The following is a 19,581-nucleotide window of genomic DNA, read 5'->3' as shown; positions in this document are numbered from 1 at the left end:
AAAAGACAGAAAGAGACAAATCAAGAAGCAGACTCTGAACTATAGAGAACAAACTGATGGTTACCAGAGGGGAGGAGGGTGAATGGGTGGTGAGGACTAAGAGTATACTTACCATGGTTAGCACTGAGTAATGTATAGAATTGTTGACCCACTACACTGTACACCTGAAACTAATAGAACACTGTATGTAACTAATAGAACACTGTATGAAACTAATAGAACACTGTATGTAACTAATAGAACACTGTATGTAACTAATAGAACACTGTATGTAATTTACTTAAAAAAATGAAACTAACATAACATTGTATGTCAACTATACTTCAATAATTTAAAAAAATTGAAAATTTTTCAAAAAAAAAGGATGAATGACTAGATGATGTCCCCGAGGAAGTGAGGATAGAGAGTAAAGAAAAGGGTTTCAAGCTCCAGACCTGAAGCACTCTGAAGTAGAGAGCTTAGAGGGATGAGAATAAATAAGTTGAAGAAAGTGTATTAGAGCAATCACTGAGGTAGAAGAAAACCGAAGAGAGGGGTCTATTCTGGAAAATCATGTAATAAAAATGCTCAGTGAACCTATTTGGGCATAAAATTCATTCCTTATTTAGGATTATTTCCTTTTTCTTTCCTTAGGATTATTTGCTTAACCTATAAGATATAGAAATACTAGGCCCAATTGATAAAACTGTTGAAAAGGCAAGTTCCAGGAAAACAGATCTGTAGTATTCCACTGGAGATGCTAATTAATATCCAGTCTAATTAATCAGTGCTTTCTGAATTCAGTTTTCCCACTGTTTATTAATTTACCTAGGTATAATCAAAGAGTTCATGTTAATTGTCAAAAGCATCATTACTGAAAAAGTGTAAGGATTTTGGCAATAAACTTCATAAAAGAGATAACCATATCAATTAATAAAGTAAACAGAAGAAAAGTAAAGTCTGTGCTCAAAAAAAGAGATAACAATAATATTCACCAGATTTACATAAATTAAGTCACATATTATTCTTAGACAGCAATTTGTCTCTGTTATATTTATTACGATTTCATTGTTTCATTTTATTATTCACTTGTTCATTTGTTATCTGTCTATTCTAGCAAAGAACAAGCTATATGAAAAGGATTATTTTTGTCTTATTCATCCCTATATCCCCAGAACCAAACACAGTGCTTGACTTTTAACAAGTAAAAATTAATCAGGGGCACCTGGGTGGCTCAGTGGGTTAAGCCGCTGCCTTCGGCTCAGGTCATGATCCCAGGGTCCTGGGATCGAGTCCCGCATCGGGCTCCCTGCTGAGCAGAGAGCCTGCTTCCCTCTCTCTCTCTCTGCCTGCCTCTCTGTCTACTTGTAATGCCCGGCACAGGGGACAGTCCAACTGTTCCAACTCTCACCATAGTAGGGTCAGACAGTATATCTGCAGAAGGGAACTCTTTAGCTAGAATGATGTGTGAGGTGTTTGAGAAATACAGCAGAAATACTAACTATATGGACAACAGGAAAAGATCACAAAAAGTTGAGGACAAGCAATCATCAATGTAAAAACCAGAGGACCTCCCAAGTAGATATAAAAATGCTCTCAGATTCTACAGCTTCTGGCTGGAGAGAGCTAATCACCACGAATAAAGATTAATCATCACAGTATTCAAATACTCACAAACTTCAGCAAGGCAGGCCTGCTAAGTCAGGATCCTGGTTGGATCCTGACACAGGAGATATTTGGTTTGATGCCTCCCCAAATCTTGAATTCCCAGATTCCCTAAAACTTTCTGAAGCCACAAAAATGGTCTGCCCTTTCCTCCTTGGGAATCCTATACACAGAAGCTTCTTCCTCCTCAGACAACATGTACCACCCTAACTTTCATCTACCTTCACCTCCTCTCCAGACCCACAGGCCCATAAGAAGGGTTATGTCACAATATAACCCAACTAGGACATATTAGGCCTAACAAAGAAAGAAAGAGGATATTCTACAAAGGAACTGCAAGATCTAGCTGGTTTATATTAACCAGAAGAGTATATATGTGATTAATTTCTGAGTGTGTTTGCTCAAAGAGGTTAGAATTTAACCATTAGTTAGATAAGAAAAAGTTTATTGATTTGAGATACTCTCCTGAACTATAGGATTTACAACCGGTAAGAATCTCAGATGGCATAAACTGACTTGTTAGAGTGGTTCCTGGAAACATGGGGAAAGTAATGACTCCTATTAAATGTTGTTGAAATGCCAGAAATGCTATGGCAGATGGCAGAAGAGGGGATCACAAAGCTCTGAGAGTACATTCTAGAATACAAGTGCTATGTAAGGCCAGAAAACCCATCAGATATTATGTTCTCCCTGAGGACCCAGGAAACACACAATTTACCACACCATTTACCAAAGCCATAAGGAAGATACCAGTGAGAAGATATCCATATTAACAAATTCTGTGGCGATTCTCTTCTGAAAGCCAGAACTGACAGAAGGGAATGCTGTTCTAGAACTGGGCTCATTGATAGCAACGGGGATGATAGGTCCAGATGAGAATCAGAAGCCATGAGAAGCCAGGAGAACCCAATTATCATAAGAACCCAATTATCATAGTGGGGGGCTGACACACAGAGAATTATTGAGGTAGTTTAAAGGATACAGCATCCCCAGGTACAAAACAGACAGCTGACAAGTCTACCAGTGAATGTGTACAATCAAAATAAATCAAGAATGAATGAACAAATCTGAGGGAAGTTGTCCCAACGAAGTCACCATATCTTTTTCAACTACCATGCCTCAGCGAATTTTTGGACTCAGAACCCTCTAATGTAAGAAGCCAAAAATCCAGAAGGAAAGAAACTGCAACACCATGGTAAGAATATGGGGTAATAATTCCCTCAAACGTTCTCCAGTGGGACCTACAGCTCTTTATTCAGGTAACTATGCTCTGGGGGCAGGGAATACCCAAACATTTCAAGGCCACAGAGTTGACAGTGATACCAGAAGACCAAAAGCCTCTATATGCCATCACCCTCCTCATTAGAGTAAAGGCATTTGGAAATCAGTAATAAATGGAGCCTTGGCCAAAGTCTAGCTCATAATGGGTCCCATTAATTAGCACCACAGACTGACCTGGTGATTTTCTCAGTCCCCAAATGTATGATTGGAATAGACTAACACTATTAGTAACTGCCACAACACCCATATCAAGTCCGTGGCCTATGAGGTAAAGAGTATATTATGAAGAAAGTTAAGAGGAAGAATCTGAAACTGCCCCACCCAACCCTGCGAATGCAGTAAGTAAAAACAGCAGCAAAGTATGGTGCGGTAGAGAGAGGCAGAAAGTAGTTTCCCCTTAAGTACCTAACTGGCACACAGGAATGATTCTAATGAAATTGTCCAAGGCTGTTGGTGGTGCTATGCTAAAGCCCAACTTCTCACTTTATCCACTACCATCATCTACCTTATCCTTCTCCCTTTATCCACCCCTTCTGTCCCCCCACCTTCCAAAGGGGTTCATTCTAAGGGCACTCCTTAACGCCATCTTAGAATGGGATTCCTGAGTAACTCAACTTGCAACAGTCATTTTTCACTTTGAATTTAGGTTACATTTTCTTTTTAAATAATCTTGGGCTTATCTTCAGGACCACTTCCCAATTTAATTGGGTAATGTTAGGTGTCACTTCTACAAAACTTTTCCCAAAGCAGCAGCATGCTAGAAACTACTTTTGAAAAGTCTTTGTGAATCTTCTCTGGGAAGAATCTATGGTAGAACTCCTGATGTATAGGTATACTCTGCATTTAAAATTACTGATTTTGTCAATCATCATTTCTTTTTTTTTTTTTTTTTTTTTTGGAGAGACAGAGCACACAGAAGGCAGAGGGAGAAGCAGACTCCCCACCGAGCAGGGGCCCCGACGTGGGGCTCGATCCCATGACTCCCGGATCATGACCTGAGCTGAAGCCAGATGCTTATCTGACTGAGCCACCCAGGCGCCCCTATGTCAATCATCATTTCTTTACCAAAGATCTTAGGTAATCCTTCAATTCACTATTTGAAAAAAAAAAAAAAAAAAGCTTTACTGACTCTATATTGACACAGAGCATTCAAAATTAGCTCAAATCTCATTTTCTGAGGAAAGCTTCTCATTGATTCCAAATGGAATTATTTTCTTTTCATTTCATCAGCACTTAAGTATATAAGCCATATAAACTATGTTCATACTCTTGTTTAACAGCTTCTTTGAAAGTATACTCAAGTTGTATATATAGACTCTACTTACACAAATAGACAATAAAGACAAACATGATAAGACCTGGATTTTCTTTTTATTTTACATAACATTGCAATGTTCTCTACATAATCTCCCAATTAACACTGCTATCTAAAGAGTTATGGGTAATTTCAAAACATTACATTTTATATAAGAAACTACTAGCAATTAACTGTACCATGCAATCTTGAGGTTAAACTGTACAGTTCCTCAACTATTTCTATGAATAAGTACAGCTTAACCAAATAAGCTAATAACAACAATAAATAAATCAGGCCTATGTTTTTAAAAAGTAGCCCATACTAACTGGCAAATATACTCTGCCTTGAAACCTTAGGCAATGAGAGAGTCAACGCATTCTAAATATTGTGCAAGCTGACGAAAGCACTTTCTGCTGTTGCATACAACTTCTTAAAATTAAACCTTATAATAAAAAAAAACCCCAAACTATGTCTCTAGTTACAGCTGATTCTACTGATGAGTTTATTTCTATGAAAAACCAAGGCAACATACAGGTTTTAAAATAGCCCATGGTTTCTGTGGCTGCACAATAACAAATGGGATGGCTGTCCCATTAGTGTGACAAAATTCTCTCAGAATACTTTACTAACTTATGGAAGTCTCTTTGCTGAAAGAAAAAAAAAAATTGGAAAACTTCATAGTAGCACTTGGCCCACAATTAAATGTTACTTAAAATAGGTGTAATAGAGTAATGCATTTTAATCAAATAGTATAGACTTAATCGGAGACTCATGAATTGTAATTGGATGTCTTGGTTCTTAAACATCATTCTGGACTTGTGGATTATACGAACTCACACTCAATCCCCACTACCTACAACAAAAGGGTCAGATATACCCACAAAGATGACTGGAAACCACATTTTATTAGCAGCCAGAAACAAAGTACAGACTGCCAATCATAAAATAGCTTGCTCAGGTAATTTGGTCAGTGACCAGTGTCTCATTCACCATAATCATGTGTTTCAATAACCACACAATCTAAACATTTTCATAAAAGTATCTTCAGGAACAACAACAAAGACAACATTTTTTGAGATAGATGCATGACTTTATCTTTAGGTCACTAATAATTAAGACTGTGTGTGTATGCATTTCATATAAATCACTTCTAATTACTAAATATACTACACCAAGCTTGGACACCTTCTATAGTTCATTATGTTAGGTTATCTTGAAATTTTTGAAATTCAATTCAAATATAAATAAAATAAAGATTATACATACTTGGAAGAAACTGCCTCCATGAATTCATCCAAAAATTCATCATATTCAGGACCTCTCACTCTTCTCTGCCGTAGCCCAATGTACAACGGATCTTTGAGTAAATCCTATTAAAAAAAGTTACCACAGATATAGAAACCATAGGGATGTCATTCACACTTTCTTTTTTTTTTTTTTTAAGATTTTATTTATTTATTTGATATATATAGAGAGAGATCACAAGTAGACAGAGAGGCAGGCAGAGAGAGAGGAAGGGAAGCAAGCTCCCTGCTGAGCAGAGAGCCTGATTCGGGACTAGATCCCAGGACCCTGAGATCATGACCTGAGCCGAAGGCAGCGGCTTAACCCACTGAGCCACCCAGACACCCCTCATTCACACTTTCTGAGCTCAGTTTCCTCATCTACTGATGTACAGAAATGGAAAAAAAATCTTGCAATACTAAGTGAGAATTATTACTACAGTATTATTTTGTATTACACAGAATATGTCCAGAGTATATGTCAAATAGGAAAAAGAATTTTTTTTTAAGATTTTATTTATTTATTTGACAGACAGAGATTACAAGTAGGCAGAGAGGCAGGCAGAGAGAGAGAGGAGGAAGCAGGCTCCCTGGCTGAGCAGAGAGCCCGATGCGGGGCTTGATCCCAGGACCCTGGGATCACGACCTGAGCCGAAGGCAGAGGCTTTAACCCACTGAGCCACCCAGGTGCCCCGGAAAAAGAATTCTTAAATATTAAAACATTCTGTTTTATCTGGCAGAAATAAAAGGAATTAAAAGCTTTTAGTGGTGCTAATTAGAAAAGTTCAATTCTCATTTTACAAGCAAAGTTTTTCACATAGAAAAGTAATACTGAGTTTTGAAATATTATATTAGTTTAGGAAGTGGAAAGATACCAATTCTTTTCTTAGATTTTCTTTGTTTCTGAAAGCAAAAATCAACAAACATTTTGATTATACCTTTAGTATATTAGCTGGATGATGTTAATAATAAATTTTTAGCCTTAACTAAAGTTTTCTTAAACTTTTAAAACTTTACAAAGTTCAAGTTTTTTCTAAAACTGATAGATATAAGACATTACTCTTACAAGTTTTAGTATATGGTATAATTTATATACTATAAAATACATAACAAAAGCTCCCAGTAAACTAGGAATAGAAATGAACTTCCTCAACCTAATAGCGGGCATCTGAGAAAAAACCCACAGCTAACAACATATTTCACAGTGAAAGATTGAATGCTATTTCCCTAAACTGGAAACAAGACAAGAATATCTACTCTTTTTTAATAAAAGATTTTATTTATTTATTTGTCAGAGGGAGAGAGTGCACAAGTTGGGGGAATGGCAGGCAGAGGGAGAAGCAGAATCCCCACTGAGCAAGAAGCCCGATGCGGGACTTGGTCCCAGGACCCTGGGATCATGACCTGAGTAAAGGCAGATGCTTAATGACTGAGCCACCCAGGCATCCCAAGGATATCTACTCTTGCCACTTCTATTCAACATGACATTGGAGAACCTAGCCATTACAATAAGGCAAGAAAAAGAAAATACAAGAATATGTATTAGAAAGAAGAAAGTAAACTTTTTATTTGTATATGCATGATCATGAACATGAAAAATATTTAGAAATCTACATACAAAATAATCCACTAGAAAAAATATGTGAACTTAACACAATCATGGGCTCTAAGACCAATATATACAAATCAACTATCTAGCAATGAGCAGTTGAAAATGAAATAAAATACACAACTCCATTTACAATATCATTCCAAAACATAGAATTCACAAGGACATATTTCAGAAAAATGTGTAAGTCTTATACAGTGGAAACTACAAAATATTGCTGAATGAAGTTTTAAAAGACAAACTGTTTCTATGGGCCAGAAAAAAAAAAATTACAGTCTATGTCATGTAATAGACACACTGTCATCTTCAGTGACCTGAAAAAACAATATACCGAAAGAATTGTGAATCTGGTGAAAGAGATATCCAGGCAGAATGCCAAATATGTACACTGACTTGCCATAGTATAATAAAGTTAAAACAGGGGATGAGATGAAGAAGAAAATGTTCAGCTTGTGAGCAAAATTTAAAGAGAACATGGAAAGCACAGGACTTGCTTGTAAAGAATTTCCAAAGTAAAATAAGGTCTGGCGTCAAAAATCAAGTGTGTGGTTGTAACAAGTTTTGTGAAACTTACTTTAAATCATTAAAGTGGATTTAAAGTGGAGCCCAAAAAACCATCCTGGTTTGCTAAAAAGAGCTGGTTCTGCACACACGGACATGCTAGTCAATATAGGGAAGTCTGTTCTAAAAAGAATGATGAGTAAGTCCTTCCTCTAACAGCGTAAACATTAGTCTGATACATAGAAAGCTTAAGAAAAATTTAAGGGTGCTGTACTATTTGGATGATTTGGTACAGACACTTCAAAATGAACATTCTTATCTGCGCCCCCGACTTTCCACAGGCGGAAAGCAGACAGAGAAAGCTGTTGAGCGCCAAAACCACCATTTCTTATGGAAAAGGAGAGATATCTCAAAGGACAGACCCAGGAGCTCAGAGAGCAGACCCAAAGGCCTAAAAGAACAACGAACTACAGAACCATTCTAAGGAAACAGAACGAAGCCCCATTTAAAAAATATCCCGTGCCTTCAGGGTAGGTGGCCTGGCAACTTGAGTTCAGGGGCAATTCAGAATTGCCATGAACCACTGAGGGCAATATGATTTCCATTCATCCATTTCAAATTGAAGTGTGGATTATGATTATTCCATCCCTGTCTCCATCGAACTACAATGAGGAGCCACCCCAACGGGCAGATCACAAGAAGCTTCATTTGCATCTAGAACTTATTTAGATGACAGGACTCTGAACTCTGTTATTAGTGTGATGAAACTTCTGGGAACCTAGGATGGAGATGTGCATATTTTACATGTGGACTGTGAACAATTTGTGAAGGACAATGGAGAAAGGCTGTGCCAAGCATCCTGGCCTTCCTAGCAATCCTAGTGAATCATAAACATTAATAAAATAATAACTGTTTTAAGTCACTAATTTTGGGGGTGGTTTGCTATGGAAAAATGATATGTTTTTGCAGGTCTTATAATGTTAAAAGGTTAAACCATTTAAATGATCTGAGTTGGGATTTGCCTAGAGCCAATAGAAATTACAGCCCAGTTCATACCTATTGTCCTGGTATAATTATTAATAGCATCCTCTTTCAACGGTTTGGCCAATAGACTCAGTATACACCCAATAGACCCAATTGGGTCTATTGGGCCAATAGACCCAATATAAGTGGGTCATCCCACTTATAATATACTGCATAGCAATGAGTTAAGGCTTTCCAGCTAGCTGTAAGTTAACATATTTAATCACATAAATGTATTTCAGATGAAATGTAAAATCCAAAACAGTGCTGTTATAAAGCCCAGCTGTTTTGTGAGGACTGAAAACAGTCCACTGGCAGGCTGCTGAACATACGGGGTTGAAGCACCAATGAGCTACCAATGGCTGCCAGAATAAGAACACTTTCTCCACGTCTGGAATGTATTTGGATTTCTACAGTATGAATTAGACAAAGCACATAATTGAGAAAAGATGATAATGTGTTTTGCCTTTTCTCTCATTCTTTCCCATGCTAATAATTAAAGTGTGTATCATTAAGAAGTCTGACAACAATGAAGAGTCAATTATGAGGATTTATGAACACTTTATCTTGTTATCTTTGAATTAAATCAGGAAGTTATAAAATTCTTTCAGTCACAATGTCCCTGCCAAACTTACTGTCTTTTAAAAATTTCACGATAATTAAGCCTTGAATAATGAGGGCATTCTTGGAAATCTTACTGACCAAAAAAATTAGTATCTACAAAAAGCAATTTAACAAGATTACCCAGTTTTGATAATGGCTCCATCCACCAAATAGCCTGGCACAGAAGTGATACTAATTCATCGGATTAAAAACTTCTCAAGTACACATTTAAGGGATCTTTGTTGGAAAATAAATGAAAGACTTGAAATTAAGCAAGGACTTAAAAAAAAGTTAGACTTCTTTTAGCAACAATTGTCACATACAATATACGTGGTGTCACTATGGATTTACAAGCATGAAAGAAGGAAAAAGAGTAGGGAAAAAATAGTAAGACAAAAATATATAGCAATAGAAGAGTTCCAAAAAGGAGATAAGGGGGGAATACATTGGTGAAGGTCATTACTTATGATTAGCAATCGCTCAATTTTGGAATCTTGGAAACTTTTATTTGAAGTATTTATTTACTTAATGCTAATAGAAATCATTATCAACTCTCACCTTGCTCCTTTTTCACATTCCTACCTTTCTAATCCAGTTTGAGAATTAAAAAATATTTTCTTACAAATGAAAAAAAAGCAAAACATAAATAAATAAATAAGAAAGAAAGAAAGCAAAATGAAAAAAGTAATTTATTTTTCATTCCTAAATACACCTTGGTGTATGTTTAGGGTTGCCAGGCATTCTATATACAGGGACATGTCCTGAATTTAATGATTTTTATCCTGTGTCCTGTACTGACTTTGTCAGAATACCCTAAATATTCTGTATTCAGCTTTTTTCAATAAATTACAAAAATTTGGGTGCCTGGGTGGCTCAGTTGCTTAACCGACTGCCCTCTGCTCAGCTCATGATCCTGGAGTCCCAGGATTGAGTCCTACAACAGTCTTGGGGCTCAGAAGTATATCTGCTTTTCCCTCTGACCCTCTCCCATCTCATGCTCTCTCTGTGTCTCTCATTCTCTCTCTCAAATGAAAAATAAAATTAAAAAAATAAAATAAAATAAATAACAAAATTTTGGTAGTCAGGAAAATTTTTTAAAAATATTTTAAGGTCTTCTTTATCATCAAAAAAGCAATATTACCTATCAGAAAATTTGAGAGGACTGAAAAGTAAAATTAAAAACAAAGAATACCAGTAATCTCTACCCACTATTAGCATCTTGATAAATATTCTTCTAGGTCCTTTTCCATATGTTTATGCATGCAGAATACTATCTTCTAAATGTGCAACAATATCATAGACTGTTTTATAACCCTTTTCACAGAGCAATATATTTAGAAAGTTTTCATGTCACTAGATGAACATTTTAAAAGCTTGCAAACTGTATTAAAACTCTGCCCTCCTAGAGAGGATGAACAAATTTAATCTCTCAACCTAGGGACATCTAAGTATAAATCTTCCTGAACTTACAATAGAATTACATCCCAATAAGCCCATCATAAACTGAAAACACTTCAGGTTAAAAATGCATTTAATACACCTCACTAAATGAACATCATATCTTAGTCGAGCCTCCCTTAAATGTGCTCAGAACACTTATATTGGGCTACACTTGGGCACAATCATCGACAAAAAGCCCATTTTTAATAACACGCTGGTATCTCATGTAATTTCTTGACTAGTATACTGAAAAACAGGATGGTTGTCTGGATACAGGATGGTTGTAAGTGTAGTGGCTGTTTAACCTCCTGACCACATGGCTGACCAGTAACTTGTTGCCTTTAACCAGCATCACGAGTGAGATCATACCTCATACCACAGCCTGAAAAAAGATCAAAATTCAAAATCTGAAGTATGGTTTCTACTGAATGCGTATCGTTTTGGCACCTTTGTCAAATCCAAAAATCAGAAGTCAAACCATCATAAGTCAGGAAACATCTGTGTATCTATTTTGTTGCAAAATCAAGTAAAAGTATCTTTCCATATATATGTGTAGATGTATATGAAATATACACATAAATATATAATATGCAAATGTTAGATATATAAAAATAAATACATATATTTTCATATACAAAATGTCAAGCAGCATTCACCTGTATTTCTCTTTTAACACTTTTGGATGTTTATTATGTTTATTGACCATTTTTATTTCTTCATTTGTAAATTATCTGCGCCCTTATGCCCTTAGGCAATTTTATATTTCATATTTGACTTTTCTTACTGTCTTGAAAATGTTCTCTGAATATTAAGAACATTATTGTTTATCTGCCATAATGTTATGAATATTCCCCACTTCAGCATTTACTTTAAAATTTTATTTATAATATACAGATGATCATCTTCTTCATTGCCATTTACTCATTTTCAAATGAAAATAACAGGTTCTGAGGGGCGCCTGGGTGGCTCAATGGGTTAAGCCTCTGCCTTCAGCTCAGGTCATGATCCCAGGGTCCTGGGATTGAGCCCCGCATCGGTCTCAAATAAATAAATAAAATCTTTTTTTTAAAAAAATCAGGTTCTGTAAAGGATATATAATTTTGGCTGTTTTTCTGGCTCATATAATCAATACAATTAAGGAAACTAACTGCTTGGGTGGTGGTAAGCATCTGACTCTTGGCTTCAGCTAAGATCATGATCTTACAATCATGGAACTGAGTCCTGTGTCAGGCTCTGTGCTCAGTGTGGAGTATGCCTCAGACTCTCTCTCCCTTCCGTTCTCTCTCTCTCTCTCTCTCTTTCTCTCTGTCAAATAAATAAATAAATAAAAGGAAACTAACTGCCAACATTTAGCCAAGAGTCTGAGGCATAAAATTTTAAATATTGCATAAAATCAACACTTTAAATGTCAGCAAGCATATGAGCTAGCATGAATGTTAAAAAGTGGTAGAAATAAAAATGATTAAAATTTGACTGTGATTCAGTAAGTCTGGAGCAATGCCCAGGATTTGGTATTTTTAACACATGCCCCGGGTGATTCTAAAGTGATTGGTTCATGGAACATATATTGAGAACGAGTAATTTCAAATTTATATTATTAAGTTAAAATAAAAGTATTCTACTTCCCAAAAGGTTCCTGTCTCAGGTAAATACCTTGTCTATTTTAGTTTATATAATGGGTATTCCTAAAATACACCACAAATTCCAAGGACTTCTGGATAGTTTCAGTGCATATAAAGCCAAACTGAAGAAAGACCCCACCTTGTTCCCAAAGCATTGGTGTAGTATTTCAAAAAACAAAGAAATTCTTGATATGATCCATTATCACCTAATTTAGAGAAGGTGAAATAAAAATAGATAAAGAAGAAAAAACACACCACACTCTAAGCTGAAAGCCTGGAAACTAAGTAATCTTTTCTCCTCTTGCTTTATGAAATGACTAGTGCTCATTCCAGTGCAGGATCACTTCTCTGCAATGACAAGAAATTCCATACTGTGAAAGGAAAAAGACAGAAAAGAAGTGTGTGAGAGGAGGGGGAGGGCACGCGTGTGAGAAGGGGGAGGACATGCGTGTGAGAGGAGGGGGAAGGCAACTGTGTGAGAGGAAGGGGCGGGCACATGTGTGTGAGGAGAGGGAGGGCACGCGTGTGGGAGGATGGGGAGGGCACACGTGTGAGGAGGGGGAAGGCAACTGTGTGAGAGGAGGGGAGGGCACGCGTGTAAGAGCAGGGGAGGGCACATGTGTGTGAGGAGGGGGAGGGCACACGTGTGAGAGGAGGGGGAGGACACACGTGTGAGGAGGGGGAGGGCACGTGTGTGAGAGGAGGGCGAGGGCACGTCATGACATTCTAGCTGGGACTTCATGGTAAGCAGAATAATGACTTCCCCCATCCTTTTAACTTGTAAATATGTTACCTTATGTGGCAAAAGAGACTGCAGATGTGATTAAGGGTGAGTCCTTGAGAGGGAAAAGTCTTTCCTGGCTGTACTCAAAGAAAGAGCTGTGACGACAGAAGTAGAGCCAGAAAGATACTACACTGCTGGCTTGAAAATGGAAAAAAGCACCATGAACCAAAGAACAGAGGAGGGTCTCTAGAAGCTGGAAAAGACAGGCTGTGAAACACAACCCTGTGGACACCTTTCATGATTTTAGCCGTTTGAGACTTGTGTCAGACTTGTGACCTTTAGAACTATAATATCATATATTTGTGTTGTTTAAAGCCACTGAGTTTGTCATAACTTTTTATGGTAGCAATAGAAAACTCACATGGGCCACATTTTAGTGCCAACACTAGTCTCTGACATATGGCAGCTACATGTGACAGAAAGTCTATCAGGTTTTTCTTTTCTTCAGTTTCTCTCCATCATAGCCAGTTCATGCCAAATATAAAGGGTATTTTCTGGAACATAAGAGTGAACTTTCTAAATGATAGGAGGCTTCAACTTTGTGAGTTCAAGTTCCAGCAAGGATTCTAGATCTAAAAACACTGTATACATGAACTAAAGGTCAGACTAAACATAAAACCAGAATCAGATATCTGAGACCTGGAACATTGATTTAATAAATGAAGAATAACTATGCAAAAACAACTGCCCATGCCCTCTTGAGCATTAACCAAATGTTATGGCCCAAATTGGGTCCTCACCAAAGTCATATGTTGAGGTCCTAACTCCCCAAACCTCAGAATATGACTGTATTTGCAAACAGTCTTTAAAGAGGCAATTAAGTTAAATGAGGTCATAAGGGCAGGTCCTAATCCAATGTAACTAGTGTTCTTTTAAGAAAAAATTACAAACAGAGGAAAGACCATATGAAGAAACTGAAGGAAAACCAGAGGAAGAAAAGCCAAGGAGAGAGACCTTAGAAAAAATTAATCCCTTGGACACCCTGATCTTGGATATCTACCCTCTTGAACCACCCAGTCTGTAGTACTGTTACCACAGCGCGACGAAACTAAGACACCACGTAATACATGAAGCACATGAAGCAGTCTTTAAGACTGCTAGGTTTTAATAAAACCTAAAGCAGCATGTAGCGAACATAAGGAACACCTACTAACATTTTTAATCAAATATCAAACTTTGATATTTGCCACTTATAAAAGAAAAGCAGACAAATAATAAACATAATAGCTATGAAAAGATTTTGCAACAGTGATTTTAAAAGAAACTGAATATGGTATACTCTTAAAAGATAACTGAAGAAAATTTACTTCAGGTAACAGAAGTAAATTGTATACAGCTACAGTTTCACAAGTAACAAAGAAAATGTGAACTGTGAAATAACAGATGATGTCTCTGCCTACTTGTGATCTCTGCCTGTCAAATAAATAAATAAAATCTTAAAAAAAAAAAAAGATGAAAACACAAATATCCTACCTAATAAATGCTTTGTTTTATTAACCTAAAGAATAAGAGTATTTTTTAGCCAACCACTTTTATGGCTTGGTTTCATTGTCTTTGGCTTTTTTTTTTTTTTAAGATTTTATTTATTTATTTGACAGACAGAGATCACAGTAGGCAGAGAGGCAGGCAGAAAGAGGAGGAAGCAGGCCCCCTGCTGAGCAGAGAGCCAGATGTGGGGCTTGACCCCAGGACCCTGGGATCATGACCTGAGCCAAAGACAGAGGCTTTAACCCACTGAGCCACCCAGGCAACCCCCACCTTTTTTTTTTTTTTAAAGATTTTATTTTTAAGTAATCTCTACACTCAATATGGGACTTGAACTTAAAACCCCAAGATCAAGAGCCACATGCACTACTGACTGAGCCAGCCAGGGGCCCAATCAGTGTCTTTGTTCTTTAAACCTCCTTTAGATTCCTTAGGTGAGAGCTGCAGAGATTAAAGAAGTCAGGCAAGTGTGATCTTATAGCAAGTGAAGAATGCCCTATCAATTGGCTCCTAATTTCTCCTCTATAGGTATTTATGATAAAAGAGGAAAGTGTTTCTAACTTACAAAAAAAGAGATCTAGAGTATTCTGGATAAGAAAATAAGCAATGTTATCAATTTGTTTTTATATTTTTATCATGAGGTAAATTGGAGAGAGATTCACAAAAGAGATGAGATTAAAAGGTTTTACCACAGGAGGAAAAAAAAATTTTTTTTTTAAACCACAGGAATGTTTTTACTGAGAGCAGTTTTCCACATATGAAAATGGAACATAAAGTAGCAAATAAAAACTCCATTACATTTTACACTTCGTCATATTTTATTGAATTAAATTTTCTTTGACTTTTAGTAAAGCAGCAGTACAAAATAAGAAGAATAAAGTGTCAGAATGAATTGAAGAAGGATATTAAGTGTTAACAACTCATCTCTAAATATTTTTCTATTCTCCCTTATGTATTAACTAAGAATTATAAACATAAAAATTTAGGTTAGACTGCTTATAAGTTACCATGTTCTAACATACTTTGAATTCCAATAGCTCACAAGAGAAAAAGAAAGTCATGTGTTGGAGCATTTCTATCTATTTTAGGCAATATAAAAGTTAATTTAGAATCTAAATGGCTTCTATTCTTCCTGATATTATTGTTAATAGAATACAGTTGATATGTGTGTCCCAAAAGCAATCACCTTACTAAGAGCTCTAATTTGGTCACAATTTTTACTTGATTTTCTTGGGTTTCATCAATAAACATGTTACCTATAAATAATGATAACTGATCTTTCCAGTCAAGTATCCCATTTGTTTTTCTAGTTCTATTGCAAAGGCTAGCACTTCCTGAACAATGAGAATAGTGATAACAAATATCTTGATAACTTTTTAAAACAATGCCTCTAGGGGTACCTGGGTGTTACAGTCTGTTAAACATCAGACTCTTGGTTTTGGCTCAGGTCACAGTCTGTTTCATGGGATTGAGCCCCATTTCAGGCTCCGTACTCAGCAAGCAATCTGTTTAGAGATTCTCTCTCCCTCTCACTCTGCCCCTCCCTCCACTCCTGAACGTACACTCTTTCTCTCTCAATACCTAAATCTTTAAGAAAGAAAGAAAGAAAAAAAAAGAACCACTATTAATTGTGATGTTGCTGATGGTTTGAATAGTTTTTGACATTAAAAGTATTCTGCAAGATTCAGTTTGCCAGTATTTTATGAAGGACTTTGCTTCCACATCTATGTGCATAAAAGCTAACATTTACTGAATGTTTACAAAATGTCAATCACAATCACAAACACTCTAAGAGCATTAACTCATGGCAACTTTGTAAGGTAGGTACTTGTTTTACATAAGGAAACTGAGGCACAGAAGAGTTAAGTAACTTTTTCAAGATTACACATCTATAAAGTGGTAAAGGTAGGAACATGGGTAAATGTGAGACAAATTAGCAGTTTCTTATTATGTGTTTGTTTGTTTGTTTGTTTGTTTTAGCAGGTTTGAATATCAAGGTTATGTTCTTTTCATAAAATGAGACGTGCTGGTGTGGATTTTCATATGCCCTGGAACATATGCTCTGGAACACATTATATTCCTTAAAAGTTTGAAGGATCAAATTCATAATCTTTTATGAGTTAAAAACTGCATTCTATTTAACATTAAAATTTAGACCTATTTTCCCTTTTGTGTGTTTGTCTCTTATATTTCAGTCTAATGCTTGCATAAATCTGGTGACCTGGTTCACAAGCATTTAGCCATTTTGGATAGAGCCTGACCATTTTACCTCACAGCCTGGGAGCCCCAAGAGACACTAACCATGTGATCTGGGGTGAGGGGCTTTGGTTCAAATGTAATCACCAAAGCCCCTCACCCCAGATCAAATGTAATCAGCCAAACTGGTACTTGAGTTCATATGGGTAATCAATCAATTAATCATGCCTAGATAATGGAGCCCCAATAAAAACTCTGATCAGTGAGGGTACATATCAACCTCACACATTAACCCCACAGGATAACTTGCCCCTGAGTCCACAGAGAGGAAAACAGAAGCTTCACACTTGGAACCCTCTCAGACTTTCCCCTAAGCATTTCTTCCTTTGGGTGATTTTTTTTTTAATTTTTTATTTTTTAAAAAATATTTTTTTATTTATTTGACACAGAAAGAGAGATCATAAGTAGGCAGAGAGGCAAGCAGAGATAGAGGGGAAAGCAGGCTCCCCACTGAGCAGAGAGCCCCATGTGGGCCTGGATCCCAGGACCCTGGGACCATGACCCGAGCTGAAAGCAGAGGCTCAACCCACTGAGCCACCCAGGCACCGCCCTTTGGGTGATTTTAATGTGTATCCTGTCCCTTTAATGTACCATAACTGTGATTATAATAGCTTTCATTGAGATCTATGATTCCTTTTTTTTTTTCATTTGTTTATTTTCAGCATAACAGTATCATTATTTTTTCACCACACCCAGTGCTCCATGCAATCCGTGCCCTCTATAATACCCACCACCTGGTACCCCGACCTCCCGCCCCCCCCTTCCCCGCCACTTCAAATCCCTCAGATTGTTTTTCAGAGTCCATAGTCTCTCATGATTCACCTCCCCTTCCAATTTACCCCAACACCCTTCTCCTCTCTAACTCCCCATGTCCTCCATGATATTTGTTATGCTCCACAAATAATTGAAACCATATGATAATTGACTCTCTCTGCTTGACTTATTTCACTCAGCATAATCTCGTCCCGTCCATGTTGCTACAAAAGTTGGGTCTATGATTCCTTTTAGTGAATTATCAAGCCTGAGGGTCAGCTTTGGGGAATCTCCCCTCAAACCTGTAGTTGGTGTCAGAAGTAAAGACAGATGTGGGGACTTTGTAGTGTGGCCAACTCCACATACAACTAAGTTATCTTTTTAAAAGGAACAAATAATTTACTCTTTTTAAAATAGGGACTTCTAGCTGGTCATATATTAACATACAATTTCACCATTACTAAATATGATTTATAGAAAAATGGGAGTTATAAGCAGATAACAGCAATACAGAGACAACAATATATTGTAACTGGCAGAGAAATGGCTTGTTGACTGTTCTTAATGGTTTGCCAAATGTCCTTATCTAAGCATTTAATGTATTTTGAAACTAGTTACATATGTATCTTCTTTTCTGGCTTCAGAACATCTTGCTGGCAAGATCTTAAATTATTGACTCCATTATTATCTAGGTTTTGCTTAAACCTTAACAGACAGTAGGTGCTCAATATTTGTCTAAGTCAAGTAAATCTATATAACAGAATTTGAAGAGTTTTGGAAAGGTCTCTCAGGCTAAAAACATATTCTTAGTGACCCATCAAAGAGTTAAAATTCCACTATTCATTTTCCCCTAATATCTCCTACAGTCCACTAGCAATAAGTAAAAATGTCTAGAAATAACACACAGCATTTGAATAACAGATTTATTTAAATTATCAGATTATGTTCTAATTTAGTAACTTGAAAATTTTTCAAATGTAGTAAGTACCAATCATGCTTAATGAGAGAAGAGCAAAAGAAAGCAAGATCTACAGCAAGGCAAAGCAAGAAATTTGATGAAGGATCAGTGGACATGGATTCAGTAGGCTGAGGAGGCAGGACGCTGGGCAGAAATGGAGTAAAATAAAAAGCACTGGATGCCAAAAGAGGAAAGGGATATTAGGAATACTAGGAATTAATGTGAAAAAATTCAAGATAACTGACCAATTTGAGAATTTTAAGACCTCCTTCCATGAAATAAAGTATTTCATATAACTAATACAAGCTATCAGTGCAAGAGTCCTGGTGTTATGGCTTAATCTTTAGTGTATAACTTCATGTCCACATTACACTGACAATAAAAGACCCAAGTTTAGGGGTGCCTGGCTGGCTTAGTCAGTGGAGCAAGGGACTCTTTATTTCAGGGTCATGGTTTCAACCCCACACTGGGTGTGGAGATTACTTTAAAAAAATAATAAAAATCTTTAAAAAAACAAAACAAAAACCCAAATTTAGAAGTGAATTCTTAGACTTTTACATGCCTTTCTCATCACTCCTTACTCCTCTTCATCTTCCCCTGGAATTCCTAAGATGTTCTACAGATAATTTGTAATTTTAAGATTTTATTTATTTATTTGAGAGAGCAAGAGAGAGTGTGAGAGAGAACACAAGTGGGGAGAGTGGCAGAAGGAGAGGGTGAAGCAGACTCTCCACTAGTAGGGAGCCCAATGTCAGGTTCGATCCTGGGACTCCAGGATCATGACTGGAGATGAAGGCAGATACTTAAGTGGCTGGGCTACCCAAGTGTCTCCAGATTTTGTAATTTTAAACTTTATTTACTGTCACTGTTATTTACTACAGAAGAATATTTTTTAAATAAATGAAGAAATAAAAAGAAAATCCAAAGTTCTATGTATGTATATTATTTTAGGATGATTGTTCTAAAAAGTCAGCTTTGATAATTTTTAAGTCATTTCTATTAGTATCAAAAAGGAAAATATCAGATAAGCAGTGTGCTTTTA

The 19,581-nt window shown here is 36.7% G+C and overlaps 1 protein-coding gene across 1 annotated transcript in view; it reads right to left on the bottom strand.

Annotated features, from left to right (window-relative positions):
- Positions 1-19,581, bottom strand: part of ME1 (malic enzyme 1) — a 203,760-nt gene that overhangs the window by 111,046 nt on the left and 73,133 nt on the right. Inside the window, exon 6 of the mRNA XM_059177184.1 lies at positions 5,489-5,592. Within this exon, the coding sequence (XP_059033167.1) occupies positions 5,489-5,592 (104 nt within the window). The remainder of the gene's footprint in view (positions 1-5,488; positions 5,593-19,581) is intronic.

This window comes from Mustela lutreola, chromosome 6 (genome assembly GCF_030435805.1).
Source record: "Mustela lutreola isolate mMusLut2 chromosome 6, mMusLut2.pri, whole genome shotgun sequence".
In the NCBI taxonomy this organism is placed as follows: domain Eukaryota; kingdom Metazoa; phylum Chordata; class Mammalia; order Carnivora; family Mustelidae; genus Mustela; species Mustela lutreola.
This window is presented reverse-complemented; position numbering and strand designations above follow the sequence as displayed.